We start from the raw sequence: 19,877 nt of genomic DNA on the forward strand, positions 1-19,877 counted from the left end.
TCACTGTCCCCATTAGAAAAGCGTTTTTCCCCACTCAAGAATATATAACCCAACTGTTAACTACACTAAAGCCGCAGGCTGGCAGGTCTGATGTCTTTGCTTCCTTCTGGACAGAAGTGGATATTCAAGGCAGGCGTCCCCAGAGCCCCAACCCCCAACCCCCGAGCAGCTCAGGGAAGTCCTGCATGACTACCAGCTTTAATAGCTCCATGCTGTCTCAAGAAGTGCACAGCTGTGGGTTGTGGCCTGGAGCTGGTCAGGGACAGAAAACTATCTATAACTAACAACAAAACTGTAACTTAAAAACAAACTCCATCGATGAAGTTGTAGACCAGTCTGGACACATGGCCATGCCACCAGCAAGGGAAGGGAAAGGAAGCATCTTCAAGGCATCTATCTGCCTTACACCAGAACGTAATGCATCTGGTTAGCCCGATTCTAAAAATCCTTAGTAACACTTTTTAATACACAAGAATCAAAAGTACAGCAGTTTTACAATGTAGGAAAATTTTAATACATACTATATAAACAACATTATTTACATCAGAAATCACCAGGACAGTGGCATTTTTCACAAATATAAATTAATTACTGTTTAGTCAACAGGTTTCAAAAGTCCACAAGTTTACAAGAAAAACCACCTGTTCCCAAATGGGTAGGGCACAGATGGACTAAAGCAGCCTGGACCCTTGGCATGGCTCTCTTCACCCGATACAGCTGGCCTCAGATGAGCTAGAAGACCACAGGTGCTGGGCCTGGACACAGCTCCTGCTGACAAGTGGGTTTTGGTCTACAGGATTTCAGTGTTGCTGTGTGTGAACACTTAAGTGAATCACCTTTGCTCTGCAAGGCCCGATGTAGCTGCCAGCCACACCAGCTCAGAACATCAGCAGCACAGTGAGAAATGTTTGCGTTCCCTTGGCGGGGCTTAAGGAATGACTACAGAGTCCAAGGAAGGACCATGAGATTGGGCTCCCGCAGGCTGGCCAATGAGAGGACACAGTGATCAACAGAGACGTCACCTTCCTTTTCTAGGGTCACAGTGTATCACAGTACTTCAGGCCTCGGCAACACTCACTCTCTCCTCAAGTCCCGCCATTTCCTCAACAATGGGCTGCCCAACGCTAGGTTCCAGAAGAACTCCACTGGCAGCTTCTCCCACCTGTGCAAATTCCCGTGTTAAGCATGTGATGCACATACTGGTTTAAAGCAAGAGGAATGCCTCCTTTCTCCCAACCCACTCTTCAAATACACTTCAACACCTTAACAGATGTTTGATGGGAGATACTGTAATCTTAGAATCAATGTAACACTGATCTGGCCAACATTGCCTTTTGCTACACTTTATGGCACTTTAGTCCTGAATGTGAACAAAAGGAAGTTCCTTTTTCCTCATGATGAGACACCTTTGAGAATAACCTGTAACTTCTACCAACAAGTTGGAAGAAAGACAGACCTGGGTTAGTATAGAAAGGCAAGGCCCTCCACCTTCCACAGGGGCACCTCCTGTTCTTGCTGCACTCCCAGCACCTCAGAGCACAGTATGCCCAACAGACTAGTGTTGATGTTATCAGCAAGAAGCTCCATCTATGGTTCACTTTTTCACTGTGTGGCCAAAAGAGACCAGACTTCAGCCTTCAACTGAGAAGTCATGGCAGGCCACCAGGCAGGAGACTACAGCCAGGGAACTCCAGTGCAGTCATGCACATACATAGTCAGGGTAAAGGACCACGAGGAATCAAGAAGGTGATGGTCTACTGAGCACTGGCTACAAGGACTGACTCTGCACAGCCAGGTCCATGGTACTCTAAGCAGCAGAAGCAATGGCCCACCACAGCCATACCATGGCCAGACGCACTCAAGGACACCACTCAAGCTTGTCTTGGGAAAGTCATTAATGGTACTGCCCAGGACGGCCCCACCCTGTCCCCAAGGGAGCTCCCCAAGAGCTGTATCCTGCGTACTTCCAACACAAGACTTTTCATCAACTCAGAATGAGCCTGGACTCTCACAGAGGCACACCATACCTTATGTTCAAGTCAGTTTTGCTGTCTCCATCTAGAAAGGTTTTTGGATATCCTAACAATACTGGCAAGCTATACTGAAAGTGAGTAAAACCACAGGACCGACCCAGTTATCCATACACTGAGAAGAGCCATGCAATGATGCAACCCACCAGCGGCCCTCCCCCTCAACCCAACCCAATCTGACCCTAACAGGCCTCCTGACATCTTACAGCTCAGCTACCCCAGTCATGGGTGCTTGGGATTTGGGATAAAAATAACTTGGGTTTATATTCTACAGATCGTAAAGAAACAGGGTTTGGTTCTACTGAATCCCAACTTGCAATGGAAATGTAACCACATCAGTAGCTGTTTTCATCTGACTGCACACCTTCACTGTCAAGATGTTTGGGCCAGTATAGCCTGCCTCTTCACGCCGTGTAAAGGAACCAATATGCAAGTGCATTCGCTGACCCACTCCAATACTGAAAGCTCCCTGCTTGCTGGGACTACCAATGCCCACATCAGGAGTCCCCCCCCCCCCCATCTGCATGAGTGCCCCACCCCTGAGCTCACCAGCAGGTATCTCATCAGCAGGCCAACTCCATTTCCATCTCCAGGACCTGTGACTTTCCTTCTCAACCCAGGAACCAGAAACCCACCAGGGATTCCTAGTTCCTGGTCACACTACCCCACCCCCCATCTCCACCCCACACCCACTCAGCCCACTCCCCAAACAAGTAAGATCTGGCACTGATGACGCCAAAGTCACAGTACTCTAAAATCAGCCAGAGAGATCCAACTTTCCCTGACAAACAGGGAAATGGACCCCACCAGAAGACCAAACCTTTGAAATGTACAAAGCTAGTACGGGAAAAATTAGTGTTGGCAGGTAGGAGGCCACAGTGGAAGTTATTCCCTGTCTCTTTATCCCCAACCCACTTCACATAATGAGACCGAGTGTATCATTTCTCCCAAGAACACATCTGAGGGGCATACCTGTTCCCCTTTCAAGTCTTGCAGTATGAAACCCGCCCTGTGATCTCCCACTTCCCACCTCCCATCAGCAGCATCCCTGGTGCCACAGTGAACCAATCACACACTGTCCAGCAGGTCCTTGCCCTGGTCACACATGCTGACTCTAACATTCACTGACTCTCACATCCCCGAGTCCTTCCAGGGGAAGCAGCCAATGCAGCTGGTACAGAAAGTCGCCTCTTCCCCCGACACCCACGGAGGTGGGAGGCCACAAGAGGCTAGGATGGGATGGGGTGCCAAAGTGCAGGAGTGGAGGCCAAACCAAAGCAGCAGACCAAGGCCCCCGACCCCCTCAAGTGCTCCTTCAGCCGCCAGCTTAGTGGGCTCAGCAGCAGCGCATCCAAACACTCCGCTCAGCAGCCTGAGCACTGGCCCCCGCTGGACCAGACCAAAACGTCCAAGTGCTTGATGACTCCTGCGACCTCTCCCCTGGCGGGGTCGCCCTTTACGTTTTCCGAACATTCCAGTTATAATCTGGGTTGTTTTTCTGTTCTAGTGACCTCTCCAAAGGAGACCTGTGATCCAAGGGTGACTTGGAATCATGGGGAGATTTCTGGGAAGGAGGTGAGCGAGGATCTGAGACCGCAGTGTGCAGTGAGGGCAGGGGCTGTTTATATTCCCCCAACTTGTCTGTGTGAAAAGAGCGGTAATGGTCTGAGGGTCCCTGGCCGTGGTAACCCATCGTGGGTCGGTGGTCAGACATTCGTCGGAAATCCTGCTGGTGGTAATTCTGGGGCCTAAAATCATCTGATCTCCTCCGCTTAGAGTCATGATGGTGCCTGAAAGAGAGATGCAAGTGTCAGCTGAAAGACCCAAACCAGACTCTGCATCTCTCTCCCTCTTCTGCTGGCATTTCCTCATGCACACATGGACCCAGAGACAAATGTTTCTATCACCAGGAAACCAAAACACACAACATACACACATACAAGACCTGGAAACAGTCAGTTCGTAAAAGGCATCCTATGAAATGACGTACGATCTTCAGAGCTGAAGTCATGTGTGGACGCATGTGGACAATCACTGACAGTTTTTTAACTCACTCTCCCTCCAGGAAAACACAACTATAAACATTCTCATATTTCTTCACCACACTCAAGAGAAAAAATACACAGAAACCATTTGTAAATTATTAATAGCAGCAAAACCCAGAATCAACCTAGATATTCAGTATTAAGGCTGCCTAAAATTATTTTACAAATTGACTCACCCCACCAGGGACTCTCTAGCCACCACACATATGGCAGGCTTACCTACACACCTAGACCCCCACCACACCAGTAGCCCAAGCCTGGCAGCTGCTTGCTAAGGACCACCACCTCCTCCTGGCCCCTTTTTCTCCAAGCTCACCGCTCCCAAGTCACTCTCCACCAGGGACACTCATACCCCACATGTCCCAGAGACCCAGAGTCCTACCAGCTACCTGACTGGGACCCTCCAGTTGTCCTATCTGGCCTTTAGACCCAGGGGAAACTTGTTCCAAGCTCCTGACTGAGACTGAAGATACCAGGCTGCAGCAGACAAGCAAAGACCTGGATCAGAGGCTATAGCATCAAACAGAGACAAAGACAGGAAGGATGCTCCACTCTCCACTCTGCTATGAATCCTGAGCAACGTAAACTCCTCTACTAAAAGAAGAAAGATGAGCTGAACGAAAAGGAAAATCTCAACCAAAACCAAACTACAGATAGACAAATGCCAACACAGCCATAAAACAGACAAACAGACCCACACATACAAAAATAAGTAAGCAACACATCTTCAAAAACACAACAGTAACGGCTCCTAATGAGAATGACCTAGAAGACAAAGAATTTAAAAGACTGATTTCACTACGGGCAAACACCTCAAAGACAAAGATGAGTGGAGTGAAAAACGTCAATCCAAAACAGGAAAACAGAGTTTGAATTGTGGGAGGAAATCCAAACTGAAATGATCCTGGAAATGAAAAGCTCAGTGAGTCCATTAGCAGAAAAACACAACAGAAAGGGTCGTGTCAAAAGCAGTCGGACGGAGGATGACTGGGCAGAGGAACTGGATTTCTCAGTAAGTCACTGAGAAAGTTGTACAAGAAAATATCAACAGAATGTGGGAGAGTTTGAGGTTCCATTAAAAGACCTAACCTCCAAATTATGGCACAAAGGGACAAACTATAGAGAAAGAATAGAGAGTATCTTTAGTAAAATCAGAAAAGAAAATTCCCCAAGCCTAGAGAAAAGATGCCCATGTAGGTACAGGAGACCTAGAGGACAAGAATTCAACAAGACCAGAAAAAGAAAAGGAAAAAAACAAACGAACAACAACAACAAAATGATATAATACAGTTAAAACATTAAAAATATAGATTAAAGGATATTTAAAGTTGCAAGAAAGAATATCCAAGTCTCCTGGGAAGGCAGGCCCATGAAAAAACATCTGATTGTAATAGAATAATACCTGCAGAAACCTTTAAAGCAGAAGAGCCTGGAAGGATGTTCTCCAAGTCCTGACACACCACAACTGTCAACCAGACTACTATTCTCAGCAAAACAACCTATTAAAATTGAAAGAGAGGGGCTGGAGAGAGGGCTCAGTGGTTAAGAGCATTTGCTGCTCTTCTAGAGGACCTGGGTTCAGTTCTTAGCACCCATGTCAAGAGGCTTAACAACCATCTATAACCCACTTCCAGGGTGATCTGATGCCTCTGGCCTCCTTGGGCACCTGCACTCATAAATGCATTGGATCTCTGTGAGTTTAAGGCCAGCCTGGTCTACAGAGCAAGTTTCAGGACTTCAGAAAATCTTCCAAATTTATGGATGTAATAACCCTATATATCCAAGAAGCTGAGTAATTCCTGAGTTATTCAGGAAACACAAAGAAATATCTGCCAGGGCTGGGAAGCAGCTAAGTGGCATAGCACTTGCTTAGTACATTCAAAACCCTGGGTTTAATCTCTGTACCACAAACAAAGGTACAGAGGCAAGGAAGGCAGACAGGCAGATACACACAGCATAGTACACACAGCACAGGACACACAGCACAGGACACACAGCACAGGACACACAGCATAGGTACTCAGGAAAAAGGAGAACAAGGCCTTTTTGTCAGAAGCACACAAGCAGACAACAAAGGAGTGCCTCAAAGTACCCAAACCAACAATCTAAAACGTTACATCCAGCAAAAACACCCTTCAAAATCAACACCTTTCACAGTACAGCCTCAGTGACAGAGAAGGCAAGGGGCAAAAGCAGACCTCCACAAAGGAGCCAGATGAGATGAGGGACACCAGGTGGTAGGTAGTAAGAGCAGAGGCTCCTTCAGCTGAGGTGGCCAATGCAGGCTACTGGTACTCACCTAATGCATCTTCCAAACAACAGCAGGACACTTTAAATTCACAGTAGAGTCTATGCATAAAGCTAACAACAGCCTGGGGAAGACCATGGTTGCTATGGAGGCCAATCAATCAGCTTCTGAATTAAGGTCTGGTAAAACATAGTGCTCTTCCCACACTTGCCAACTCACAAACTGAAACTGACTTATCACCTCACTAATGGCGCTGTATGGCTGAAGAGAAGGTACAACTTCAAAAGGCCCTGACTTCAGTTATTGGACCCAGGTAGGCAAGGACCACAGGCTGGTACCTACCTCAGAATCCCTGCAGAATGAGGGTCACGTTAGGAACTATTACTGTTGACTCCATATTGTGTGCATATTCACATGTGTAGGTATGTGTGGACACATGTTCAGGGGTGTATGCACATGAATGTGAAGGCCAGAGGCCACCCTCAGCTATCATACCTCAGGCACCACTCACCTTTTAAAGAAATATTACATTAAATTATTCATCTATTAATTTTGTGTGCACATATATGCCACCATATGTGTGCAGGTCATCAGGCTTGGTTGCAAGCACCTTTACCAACTAAAACATCTCACTGCCCCAACCCTGTCAAGACCTGTAGCTCACTGCTTAGGCTAGGCAAGCTGGCTAGTGAGTCTCCTAATGCTGCCTCTCCGAAATTTGCAGGAAAGTGGATGGGTCTGGAAGGTACAATACTACACAATGTAACTTAAACTCTGAAAGATAATCAAACGTTCTCCCTCATACAAACATGGATACTAGCCTATAATGTATACATGTACATATGGTTTAAGCATAGGAAAAATCTACAAATCTAGAAAGGAAACCAAGAGGCTATATTACGTGATGAGGAAGTATGGGGACATGGGAGAGGAAAAGGATCTGGGAGGAAGTTACAAGGGGGAGACGGCGGGAAGGAAAACACACTTTGTTCAAAAATGTCACGAAGGTACAGAACACACTATATGCTAATCTAAAAACAAAAACACAAAAAGGTTGCTGGGAGAGCAGTGCCATTTTCTCCAGGGACACAGCTACTCCTAAGTTGCCCATGCCATATGTAACACCCCAGCCCACGCATGCAGCAACCACAGGAAAGCTCACTGGATCTCAACACAGAAGGGTAGAGGAGAGGCCTGCTGGAAGAAGGGTCACAGCAGGGTGCAGAGAGGGATGAGAGAGGGCACTGGGGTGAAATGACCAAAATCAAATTTCTATGCATTATAAAATTCTCCAAGAACAAAGTAATGGTGGGGCTAGAAAGATGGCTCAGGTGTTAGAGCCCTTGCGGCCCCTGTAGAGAACCCACATGGCAGCCCACAATCTTCTGTACCCAGGTCCAGACATCAACCCAGGCTTCTGACCCCCCAAGGTATCAGGCCCACACATGGTATACATACACACATGGGGGCAAAACATTCATACACATCAAGTAAGAGATACAGCTATAAAACAGCCTCCCTTGCAGCATCCTGAAGCTATTCTGATAGCAGGCACATGGGATCTATAACTGACTCATGCAAGACGCTCATTCTGCAGTAGACAGACAAACCTGTATGAGCATCACCATGCTTCCTCCCATATGCGTGTCCAGTCAGGTCAGACCTGGCCTCTCACACTGTCTACACACCTGTCATAATAGTCTCTGTGTCCCCGGTGGTCTCGGTCACTGCTGTACTGCTCATAAGGTCTCTTTCTGGACATGGTGTTAGGCCGGTAGCTTCCAGAACGGTGGGCATCCATGTGTCTCCGGTCACCGTAATGGTGATCCTTGTACCAGTGCTGCTCATATTGATGGTGCCGGTCACTGCCCCAGGGGGCATTGTTACCACCACCATAGTTGAACTTCCTTTCCCTCTGCCAGTCTCCTCGATCTGCAAGAAGAGATATGTTTCATAACTACAACACATGGCAGAATTTACTGAAGGCTAACAGGTTGGAAGGAGATAATCATTTCCTTCCTTAGCTTTATCACTAACACGAGTAATGAATGAGTCCTAACATTTTCTCTGCTGCCACCAACTTCTAAGGCCAAAGAAACTCTATCCCCTCTGTCCCTGCTGAGACCTTCCAAACCACGGCTTATGTGTTTCATTCTTGCTTGCCCCAGTGTGCAGCAGCCCCTGGAAATGAGACTCACTAGGAACCCCGAGGGAATCTGGACAGTGGTACTGAGGTTTCACAGTAGCGCCCTCAGTTACACAGCTGAAGGGGCTTCAACCTTCTGATACCAGCTGTGTCGAGCCTCTGAAGACCTCTTTCACTAAAGACTTTCCTTCCTTAGACCACAAGAATACTCGAAGGGCTGAGCCCAGGGCAGGTAAGCCAGGGCACCACACTGAGATGGACAACTCCTAGTCTGGGAACACCAGCTAAAGCTTCAACAAGTTTTAGAGCACCAAGTCACCTACTAAAGGAAAAATAACCAAAGAACACAAGACCAAAAATCAAAAGGAAAAAAGCATGTAATGGGAAATACCACAAAGAAATGGTTTTGATACTGAGGAAGTTAATGGGCGATGATTTTTAAATAACTGTAACAAACTGGAGAGATGGTTCAGTGGTTAAGAGCACCGGGTTCAATCCCCAACACCCACATGGCGGCTCACAACCATCTATAACTCCAATTCCAGGGGCTTTGAGAAAGAACTTCCTCTAACCTCTGTGGACATCAGGCATGCACATCATGCACAGACATACATGTGAACAATACTCATACACATAAAATGAAAAAAATAAATCCCCAAGTACTAGCAATTAATTAAATTTTTTTCAGTTAGATCTTATTATATAGCTTTGGCTGGCCTAGAATTATGTGGAGACCAGGCTGGCCTTGAACTCACATTAGGTCTGCCTAATCCAGTGCTGGGATTAAAGGTATGCACTACTTTGATGTAAGAGAGGGAGGAAATAAAAATAAATTTTCTTTTTAAAAAAATCTTGAAATTTTTACAAAAAGTATAAAGGGCGCATGCACAATCTGTTGAACTGAACCCAGGTTCTCTAGAAGAGCAGTGAGTGCTCTTAACCCCTGAGCCAGCTCTCCAGCCTCAGACATAATTTTAGTATATAAAAGTTTACAGGAGATATGGGGGCACTTTTTGAGATAATACCTTGCTATGAAGCCTCAAACTCAAAATCCACTCTGTGTGTGTGTGTGTGTGTGTGTGTGTGTGTGTGTGTGTGTGTGTACACAAATGGAATTCTAGAACTAAGGTTTAGAAAGAAATATACTTCATCTTGATTACTGTAGAAAAACTGAATCTGTAAAATAAATCTTACATTATGCTTCTATATTTCTATATGCTTTGTCTTTTTCAGTAATTTTTATTTTATTCTTCTAAAAATAACTTTTGCTTATTTTAACTAGTGAGGCAATAAACAATGAATAATCATTAAATTCAAACACTCTCCCTCTATTCCCACCAGTCTTAAGGCAATAGTTACTACTGACCACACTTCACTTTCATGCCCTTTTCTGTTCACACAAGTACTTACGTCAAAGTTACCATAGAACAAGCAATCCCATCCCCATGCACCTAGCTAAAACAACTGCAAACAGGTATTCAAGCAAATATATGGATACAAATGTTTATATTATTACTATTCTCAACAACAAAAAAGGAGAGACTAATGTCCACCGATGAATGAAAAGCATGGTATACCCACTGAGTGGATACTACCTTCCATAGAAGGGAACTAATTATTGCTTCACACTAGAGTTAGGATGAACTTTGAAAATACTTTGCTGTATATTCCATTTACCTGAAGTATTCAGAAATAAGTTAATTTACAGGGGTAAAATACAGACAGCTAGAAAGAGAGGATGGGGACTAGGTATAGAATTTCCATTGATGTGATAGAGAAATTAGGAAGGAGGCAGAACTATTATGCAGAATTTTGAGTGTACAAATACCACTGGATGGTTCACCTATAAATGCTTACCTTTATCTTGTATGAATTTCACCTCAGTAAATTTAAAACTACAGACATGGATTTTTAATATAATATGATTATTGTAAAAATACACCATGATTACTGTTTGGTTCTTATTATTCCCCTCACTGACGTTTTTTTTTTTTTTTTTTTTTTCAATTTTATTTATTTTTCTTTTACATCTATGAATGTTTTTGCCAGGATGGATGTCTGTGCACCACATGTATGCAGTACCTGTAGAGGCCACAAGAGGGAGTCTCTAGAACTGGAATGGCTGCAAGTTTCCATGTGGGTGCTGGGAATTGAACTAGGTCCTCTGGAATAGCAGCCAGTGCTCCTGCCTTGGCCTCCCAAGTACTAATATTACCAGCAAGTGCATAATGGCTGGTCTAGCCAATTCCTTGTAATGGTAGATGATATTGGGTACAGATGTCCTAATACTCAGTTTTCATTCTCCTAATTAGTGGACATTCCAGTTCTAGCTTTTTGCCAATGTAATATTTAAACGTGTCCTCATTCTACAGAACTGATATCCAGACAAGAGAATTGTGGTCAAAGGGACTGTATATTTATTCATTTCAAATTATTTTCTAAAAATGACTATATCAATTCCTATCCTTAATAACTAGCGTGCATTTCTCCCTTTAATTATTGCTAATTGGAATGAGTGAAAACTTGGTTACCTCTCTGCCTTAACACTTCCTGACATTGGCAAGGGTGGTCATTTTGCCATATGAGCAGTTTTACTTTTTCATATGAATTTCCTAATCCTTAACCTATATCTTTAAAAAAAAGAAAAATCTGACACATAGCTGTATTGAGGTTTTAAAGAAATCTTTTTCTTTTCTTTTTTATTTTTTGGATTTTGTTGTTGTTGTTGTTTTGTTTTTGTTTTTTCGAGACAGGGTTTCTGTGTGTTGTCTGTCCTAGAACTTGTTCTGTAGACCAGGCTAGCCTCAAACTCACAGAGATTCACCTGCCTCTGCCTCCACCACCCAGCTTGAGGAAATCTTATACATTCTTCAGGCTGACCTTGAACTCAGGACTCTCCTGCTTCAGCCCCTCTAGTTCTGGAATTACAGACACTACCACACTCACCTTTAGTTTTATTTCTACATTTTTCTTTCTTTCTTTTTTTTTTTTCTGAGACAGGGTCTCTCTATTATGTATTTTTGGCTGTCCTGGAACACACTTTGTAGACCAGGCTGGCCTTGAATTATCAGAGATCCACCAGCCTCTATCTCCCAATTGCTGGGATTAAAGGTGTGTGCCAGCTTGCTTGGCCATTTCTCCTTTTTTCTAAACAAATTTCCAAAATCTAATTCAATTTACTTTCCTTTTTCTTTTTTAAGTTGTTTCAAAAATTAAATTTCAAGATTTTTAAATTAACAAATAAAAATTACATATACTTATTTTGTGTATATCTTAAAATACACATTAACTATACAATGGCTGAGTTAACAAATGCTTTTTGTGTCTATGGAAAGAATATTTAAAGCCTCCCACTGATTTTTGTTATTGAATTAACTACATTATTTTATAATATGCTAATTAACATCTTGTTATTAACTACAGTCACCATTCTGTACAGTTTCTCTCTTGAGCATCTACCTCTCTCCTAACTATGGTCCCCTTCACCCAGCATTCCTCCACCTCTTATCCCAGCTCCCCAGTCAAACACTCTTCTTTCTGATCCCCTAAGTTCAACTCTGTTAGGTTCCACACACAGAGAAACCATGTAGCTTTGACTTTCTGCACCAGCTTACAGTTCTAAACATAGTATTCTCTGGGCTCACCCACACTGCCACAAGTTGCAGGTTCACTTCTAATGGGTAACACTTATCACATTTTCTTTTTCCACTCAATATTGATGGACACGCAGGTGGATTCCATGTGCTGGCTCTGGTAAATAAGTAGTTGGCATTAACACACCTGCAAGCTCCCATACCTCTTCAGCATGAGATGCACACACTCAACTTGCAGGTCATACGAGAGTTCTATGTTGATGCTTTCAGGAACCCCTACTTGTGTTTTCTAATGGCTGTGTTAATCTAACAACAGTGGTACAGGCTGCCTTTTTCTCTGCATCCTTACCAACACTGTGTTGCGTTAGTAACAGTTATCAGGTGTAAAGTAGTGTCTCACTGTGGCCCATAATGCTGAGTGCTTTTCTTTATACCTGTTGGCCAATTATATACCTTTATTAAAACAAACAAGACTAAAAGGTCTCAGAAATAAAGGACTTATTGAGGTACAAATGCCTACCTAAAGGTCAAAGGACAAGCCACAGGTGAAAATCCCTGAGTCACCAGCAGCCTGACTCTATAGCAGCTGGGAAAATGTCCACTGGACCAAAGGTTAGGATCTATTCTAGTGAAATTTGGGGATGTTCAATCATAAGTGTTTTTAAACAAACCTACATCATTTACTGAAAAAGAGTCAGGTGACATAGATGGCAGCATCTTGGATACATTCATCCATAAAGAAAGTTTCTGCTACATCTTGCCTGGTTGGTTCCAAAAGCAAAATGCAATGTGGCCTCGAGGTAATCTACGGCACTCAGCAAAGAATGGGCGCACTCCTCTCTGTTGATTTATCTTGAAGCTGTGAGTTTCGATCAATCATCTTCCTCTACTGAAGCCCCTCCCTCCCCGTCTGGCCTATAACTGAATTTAGGGTGCCTCAGAGCTTATCACCGTCTTCTGAGAATGTCTGTTTAGATCTTTCTCCCATTTCTTAACCAGTCCCTCTATTCTACCTGCTAATAAACTGTCTCAGAGTTACAGTTTCTGACATCCTCTCACTAACACAGGCTACTTCTTCACTGCTGACAGTCCACTGCTTGTTTTTTCTATTTGGTTATCTTTTGTCACCGACTCAATATTAGCAGTTTTAAATGCCCTCCCTACACACCTAGGCAAGCTTGTAGGACATTTTTTTAATTAATTAGTGATCATTCTTACACACAGGATGTGAGTTGTTCTCTACGTCTGCCCATTACTTTTCATGGTACCATTGATCCCCTTAACTTAGAGCTGGTCCTTAACCTTCTAGATCTTTATTTCATGTTTTATAAAAACCAAGTACAGACAACAAGGTCTTGGGGAAAGTACAAAAGTCCTTGGGAAATGAAATGACTAGGGGTTTTGACACCTTTTAAAAGCTATCTAGAGGCCTACCTGCATTACTAAAGTGTCTCTTGTTGGGGTGACTGTAGTTATCTCTTGGATGTCCATGCATCTGTGGACCATGGGAGGCAGGCAAATGAGGCTTCTGAGGATGAAGGTTGTGTGAGGTATGGGACTGAGATATCAGAGAATCCCGGCTTGAGCCCGAGGCCTCTGGTCGAAATGGTTTCTTACCACCAAGCGTATCATCTTTCTTCTTTTGTTCCTGGCAGAGTAAAAGGAAATTGAAGAGCTTAGGACGCTAGGCTTAACTCCTGAGAGCAGGATAAAGGTCATCTCCCTAAACAGATCCATCTTGTTCTTCTATACCTTTGAGCTGCCATTAATACCTTCTTACCAAAATCGCTGGTGAACTCCATTGAGACCTACAGCTCCAGCAGCCTGCCTAACAGGGAGTCAGCTGTCTATGGACTCTGATCTACTAGATTACTGCAGAAAACCAACCTCCACTAAGCCCCCATGAGAACACACTTGCCATAGCCAGGTGTCACTGGCCATAGCCTATCCCTGTACGAGGGGCCAAGCACTCGGCAGACGCGGAAGACTCTCTTGGCTACACAAAAGCATGACTGCTACGTTTCCAAGGCTAGCTAGAGTACAGAACTACCAGCTGTCAAATGGGAGGGGTTACTACAGCCAAGTCCTCAAGCTGGACATTAGACCTTGCAGCTATACCACTCCTTCATCCAAGCAAGAGTCTCAAAATAAAATTTTACAAGTGTACAGTGACTTCAAATCTAAGTATGAGGGAAATGACTACAAATAATTTGGTCCATATCTAAGCCTTTTGTGTATAAAGAATAAAAAACAAATATTACTTGATTCTGTCCTTTCTTCATTTAGCACATTATGAAAATATCTTTCCCTGCATGATGTTTAATACTACCATATTTTATTTAATGCTTGATTATTACTCTTCAGTAAGAATACATGACCATAATCCTCCCATTATTTTTGGACTGCAGTCATTCCCATCATAAGAATGCTTTAACCTTTAATTAGCCCCTTAAACTAAACTCTCAGATGTAGAAGCATATGTCTACTCTTCTAACAAAGTTTGAAGAACCGTTGTGCTGGTTTGTTTGATGTTAGCTTGACTCAAGCTAAAGTTATGAGAGGAGGGGCTTCAACAGAAGAAAGCCTCCATAAGACAGGGCTGTAGGCAAGCCCATAGGACATTTTCTTAGTTAGTGATCAATGCAGGGAAGCCCAGCCCATGGTGAGGGGTTGTCTTGAGCTGGTAGTCCTGGGTTCTATAAGAAAGCAGGCTGAGCAAGCCAGGGAGAGCAAGCCAGTAAGCAGCATCCCTCCATGGCCTCTGCATCAGTTCCCGCCTCCAAGTTCCTGCCCTGTTTCAGTTCCTGTCCTGACTTTCTTCACTGATGAACAACGATAATGAAGCATAAGCCTAATAAACCCTTTCCTCCCCAAGTTTGTTTTGTTCATGGTGTTTCATCACAGCACAGTAACCCTAACCAAGACAACTATCCTATAGAAAGACTAAGATAACTCACTCCCCATAGTTGGATACTGATACATTTGCCATTCAACCTCATACGCTTCTGTGGAGTCCTCTACCTCTGTGTGTCCAACTTAGATCCTCAATCCAATTTTCCCTCCTATCTCAGGGCCTTTCCTGACTAGTTTATTCTTCTCTGGAATCTTTCCTAACTATTCTTTCATGGATTTTTATAATAATGAGAAGCCAGTGAGATGGCTCAGTGGGTAAAGGCATGCATCACTAAGCCTGACTACCCGAGTTCGATCCCTGAGACACACATGGAAGGATAGGAAAGCACAGACTCCTGCAGCTTGTCTTTGAACATAATGAGGTAAGTGCTGCCTCTTGCACTCCCATGTTCACTCTCTCTCTCACACAAGCACAAAATAAATAAATATATAAATGTAAAATTTTATTATGTTTAGAATTGCACTAATACACAATTATTGTATTATTCTATTACCATTACATTATATTCTTCAGTGTAAAATTAAATTATGAAGTATTTGAGAGTATAATTCCCAGGTCAATAATGCATTAATTTCACATTACAAATTCTTCTAAGTGTCCACGCTGGTCCTGGCACGATTATAGGCACTGAAGAAATGGCAATAGATGAGAAACATAGTCTCTGTGTTCGTGAGCCTGAGACATTAATGAAAAGTGGAACAATTTCCACAATTGCTCCTCAGTGGCTGATTTGGATATGGACCATGTGGCTAAGCAGCAGATCTATAGAAGTCTGCACAAGAACTGATTCTTCCACAGAAGCCAAGTCACCTCTACACCCATCTCCCTACTCATAAGAGAGGGTAACAACTCCTGGACACTGCAAATATCTAATCCTCTGGCTCGAATGTATTGGCTATTTTACCTAATAAACAACAGTCATACTGTCTGGCTACTCATGGAAAATGTTAGGAAATATGTATGGCTAGTACAAGGAAAAGTCACACTGTATGAAATTATGTTTGGATCACGGGTGACAAACTCTGTGGCCTGTGGTGGCTTCTGTCACCCTGTTTGGGCTGTACTGAAACCATGTAAGACACAGGCAAAGTGCCAGTGGCCTGTCTACATCAACAACCCCACAGATTTATCAATACCAGCCCAGGAAAAAACAAAAGCTAAGGGGATTTCATGTGCAATTATTTTATACATTAGTATACATTAGGACTAGATTTGTATTTTACCTCCTCTTCTTGAGATCTTTTCTTATGAGCCATCTTATATAATTTATGTAGTTTTCGTGCATCAAATTCTGTAAACTTGGAAACAAAAATCCACAGGTTCCTGAAAGAAAAGTTGTACTAGTAAATGACACATTTAAAAGTGTGAGGCAGGCTCTCTGTGCGGCCCTGGCTGTCTAGAACTCCCTCTGTAGACCAGGATGCCTGCCTCTGCCTCCCAAGTGCTGGGATTAAAGGTCTGCACCACCATCCTGGCTAAAAAGTGATTCTATTTTATGGATGGCAAGCTACTGAATTTTACTGTGAAATGTTCTCCAAGTCCCTGCACTAAGCCAGGTGTTCAAGCTCTTGCTACAATCCCAGCACACAGGGGGTTTTCAGGTCATCCTCAGATCCTCAGCTACACAGTTAGTTTGAGACCAGCCTGGGTAAAGGACACTCTATCTCAAATAAATAAGATTAAAACAGAAAGTCTTTGCATCAGTAATATATCATTACATGCTTCTGTCTTAGGATGAGGGTTGTCAACAGTTCTAGGAACTTCTACAGTGGCGGCCACACTCTATTCCAGAAGCCTTCCTTTGCCTTCCCTACACTCAAGACTCTGCCTACACACTCCATCTTTCCCACCATCTCCCACACTGGGACCAACAATCAACTGGTAACCTGTGTCACTGCCGTGCTTTCTTCCCAACTGTCACCAGTGAGGCCTGTCACCTCCTCCTTCAAACTCTCAGTAACTCCTTGTCCGAGCATGGCATTGCTGTATACCATAAGAATGGCACAAGATGGGTGTTCGCACAGAGACCCTGAAGTAGCAGAGACTTCTCATGAAAGCTTTCCACTTTCACTATGGCTGTGCTGTGCTAGGCCACTGACTAGTAAACGTACTGTGTCAGGTAGAGAGCCACTTAGCTTCCTAAGGGCTCTTATAAAGAACAGTCTTCTGAGACATTGCAACTGAGCCCTAAACATACCCAGTGCCCTTGCTGTCCACTCTCAAGCCTCTGTTGAAGCCCATTCATGAGCCCATACGCTCATTTAAGTGTTTCTACTTAGCTTGTCTATACTCACAGCAGTTAGCCTCCCTGGCCACCCTTCTGCAGGCATTTTCTTTTCTATCTTTTAATTAGTATTTATTATGCTATGTTTACGGGTGTTTAGTCTGAGTACATCTCTGTGTACTATATGTATGCCTGGTATCTGTGGAGGCTAGAAGAGGGTGTGGAGTTATTGATAGCTGTGAACCACTATATGGATGCAGGGAATTGAACTTGGGTCCTCTGGAAGAAAAGCAGGTACTCTTACTAATGAACCATCTCTCCATCCCTGTAGGCATTTTCTTCACACAACTTCTAAAATTGCTTCCATACCTACTTTTAGATGGACAATTTCTATGGAAGTCATAATTTGTACTATTTTTTAACTTTTAAAAACCAAGGACTTTTTAATGAACTACTGCTGGTGTTGGGATGAACACCAGCAGATCCAAGTGCACAGTAGAAAGCCTAAGATAACCTGTTACTATCCTCTGATCTGGTAAAAAGAAAGCCATATATGCTCAGTAAAGAGAAACAATGCAAACAGTGTTAAGAGGAAAGAAATGACTTTTCAAAAACTATGTCTTGTACTCAGGGATGTGTGGCATGTTATCATTAGCATCAGGACAGGTTTCTGAAAATCTACTTTTCACTCAAAAACCAATCTACTAAAAACAGACTACAAAGATGCAGGGACCATGAAGTACATGGACTCAAAGTAAATATAGTTTATGGAAATAAACTTAGCATTAGCTTTTAAAAATTCCCTCTAGTACTGGGAACTGAAGTCAGGGTTAGGTACATACTCAACTACAAAGCTACATCCCCAAGCCCTCATCCACAACTCTTTCATTTTGTTTTGTTTTTTGAGGCAGGGTTTCTCCGTGTAACATTCCTGGCTGACCTGGAACTTGCATTGTAGACCAGGCTGGCCTGGAACTCACAGAGATCCGCCTGCCTCTGCCTCCCGAGTGCTGGGATTAAAGGCGTGCACCACCACCGCCCAGCTCCCTTTCTTTTTTATTTTAAGACAGTCTAACTAGGTTGGCCAGTCTAGCCCTGAACTTAATCTACAGTCCACAAAAGTGTATTTGATCCTCCTGCCTCAACATTTTGAGTAGCTCAATTAGAAAACTGTGCCACCACCTTGACTATTGTTACAGTTACTTTAGAGAGTTGTCATCTCTTCAAGTATCTAAAGGGAATACAGATTGAGTGTCCCTATTTTGAAAATCCCAAGACAGACATCTCAAGAGGTAAGTTATACTTTCACCCTCATATGATGGGCCACAGTCAAAATACAGATGCAATAAATGCATTGTACAGGGATACCTATGGGCTATATATATATATATTAAGTATACATGAAATAAGAGTGAATTTTGTGTAAGATTTGATTACCACTCCCAAGACTTGTCATTACTTATATTCATGAATATTTCAAAGTCTAAAACACTTCTGATTCTAAGCATGTTTGATAAAGGGATACTTAACCTGTTTATAAATTAATACACATATATATAAGCCATAATGTCTTATATTAATCTAAATTACTACTAGAGTCCTTCAACTAGAGGAGAGGGAAATGGAGAGCCCAAGTTCTTGTGCTTTTAACCTTTGTTTTAATTCATGTGTCGGTACCTGCACTGGCTAGTTTTTATGTCAGCTTGGGAAAAGAGAACATCTTTTATTATTATTATTATTATTATTATTATTATTATTATTATTATCATTATCATTATCATTATTATTATTATTATTATTTCCTTCTTATAAATTACATTAATGGCATAATCCTGACACATCAGAAGGCTGGTCTTAACAAAATGGCTTATTTCACGAAAAAGAAGTTGAAGCCTACAGGTATGTTTGTCAACAATAAATTAAGTGACTATGCTCTCTGTTTTAAAACCACAGCACACCCACACACTGTCAAATGAAACTGGGGAGATTCCAGGCCAGAGTGGGTTACCTCCTCCACAATTTGATGTGCTCCTGGTCTGAATAAGCTTTAAGGCACTCGGCGATGCGGTCTCCAATTTTAAGCAGGCAGTTCCTGGTGTGTTCCAGCTGTTCTTGCACATTGAGTCCTTTCTCAGGTTTGTCCAACTGTTTCAGTGCCTTTTTCACAGGCCGCATCCTCTCTTTACACTGGAACAGTCCAACAGTCACATGAGGCATTGCACCAAGAGTTCAATTACCATATCCACGTCGAGATTCGAAAACACCCCCTCATGCTATGGGTCACTATAGCAGTGGGAACACCAGTGGAATGGGGCAAGTGCAGATACGTAGAAATTCTAGGTACAAGTGCCGTCACCATATTTGGGATTAAGTGAGGACCTTTGATACCTGACTTAGCCTCTCTGAATGTTCTGTTTCCTCATCTGCAAGAGGGCTGTGGCCACTAAGAAGATCAAATGTAAAACAGTATTATAGGCTTAACCTGAAAACCATGATCACCAAGTTTCTTAATAATGAAAAAACAAAAACACTATCCTCTGGTAATTTCCTCAGCTAGAAACTCATAAAATTCATGGGTATTTTTCAGTGTTTAACTTCAATTTTTAAAATGAAATAAAAAAGACACTACAATTTGGAAAATACTTACAAATGACTGTGAAAATAAAAAAAAAAAATG

At 42.9% G+C, this 19,877-nt stretch overlaps 1 protein-coding gene across 2 annotated transcripts in view; it reads right to left on the minus strand.

Annotated features, from left to right (window-relative positions):
- Positions 1-450: 450 nt before the first annotated feature.
- Positions 451-19,877, minus strand: part of Chd2 (chromodomain helicase DNA binding protein 2) — a 113,723-nt gene continuing 94,296 nt past the window's right edge. Inside the window, exons 35-39 of one of the 2 annotated variants that reach the window (XM_036185228.1) lie at positions 19,209-19,387; positions 16,200-16,299; positions 13,497-13,710; positions 8,012-8,255; positions 451-3,820 (exon numbers count right to left, since the gene is read on the minus strand). In XM_036185228.1, coding sequence (XP_036041121.1) covers positions 3,487-3,820; positions 8,012-8,255; positions 13,497-13,710; positions 16,200-16,299; positions 19,209-19,387 — 1,071 coding nt within the window. In that variant the 3' untranslated portion in view covers positions 451-3,486. The remainder of the gene's footprint in view (positions 3,821-8,011; positions 8,256-13,496; positions 13,711-16,199; positions 16,300-19,208; positions 19,388-19,877) is intronic. The other variant, XM_036185219.1, reaches the window with a different exon arrangement.

The sequence above is a fragment of the Onychomys torridus genome, chromosome 1 (assembly GCF_903995425.1).
Source record: "Onychomys torridus chromosome 1, mOncTor1.1, whole genome shotgun sequence".
NCBI lineage: Eukaryota > Metazoa > Chordata > Mammalia > Rodentia > Cricetidae > Onychomys > Onychomys torridus.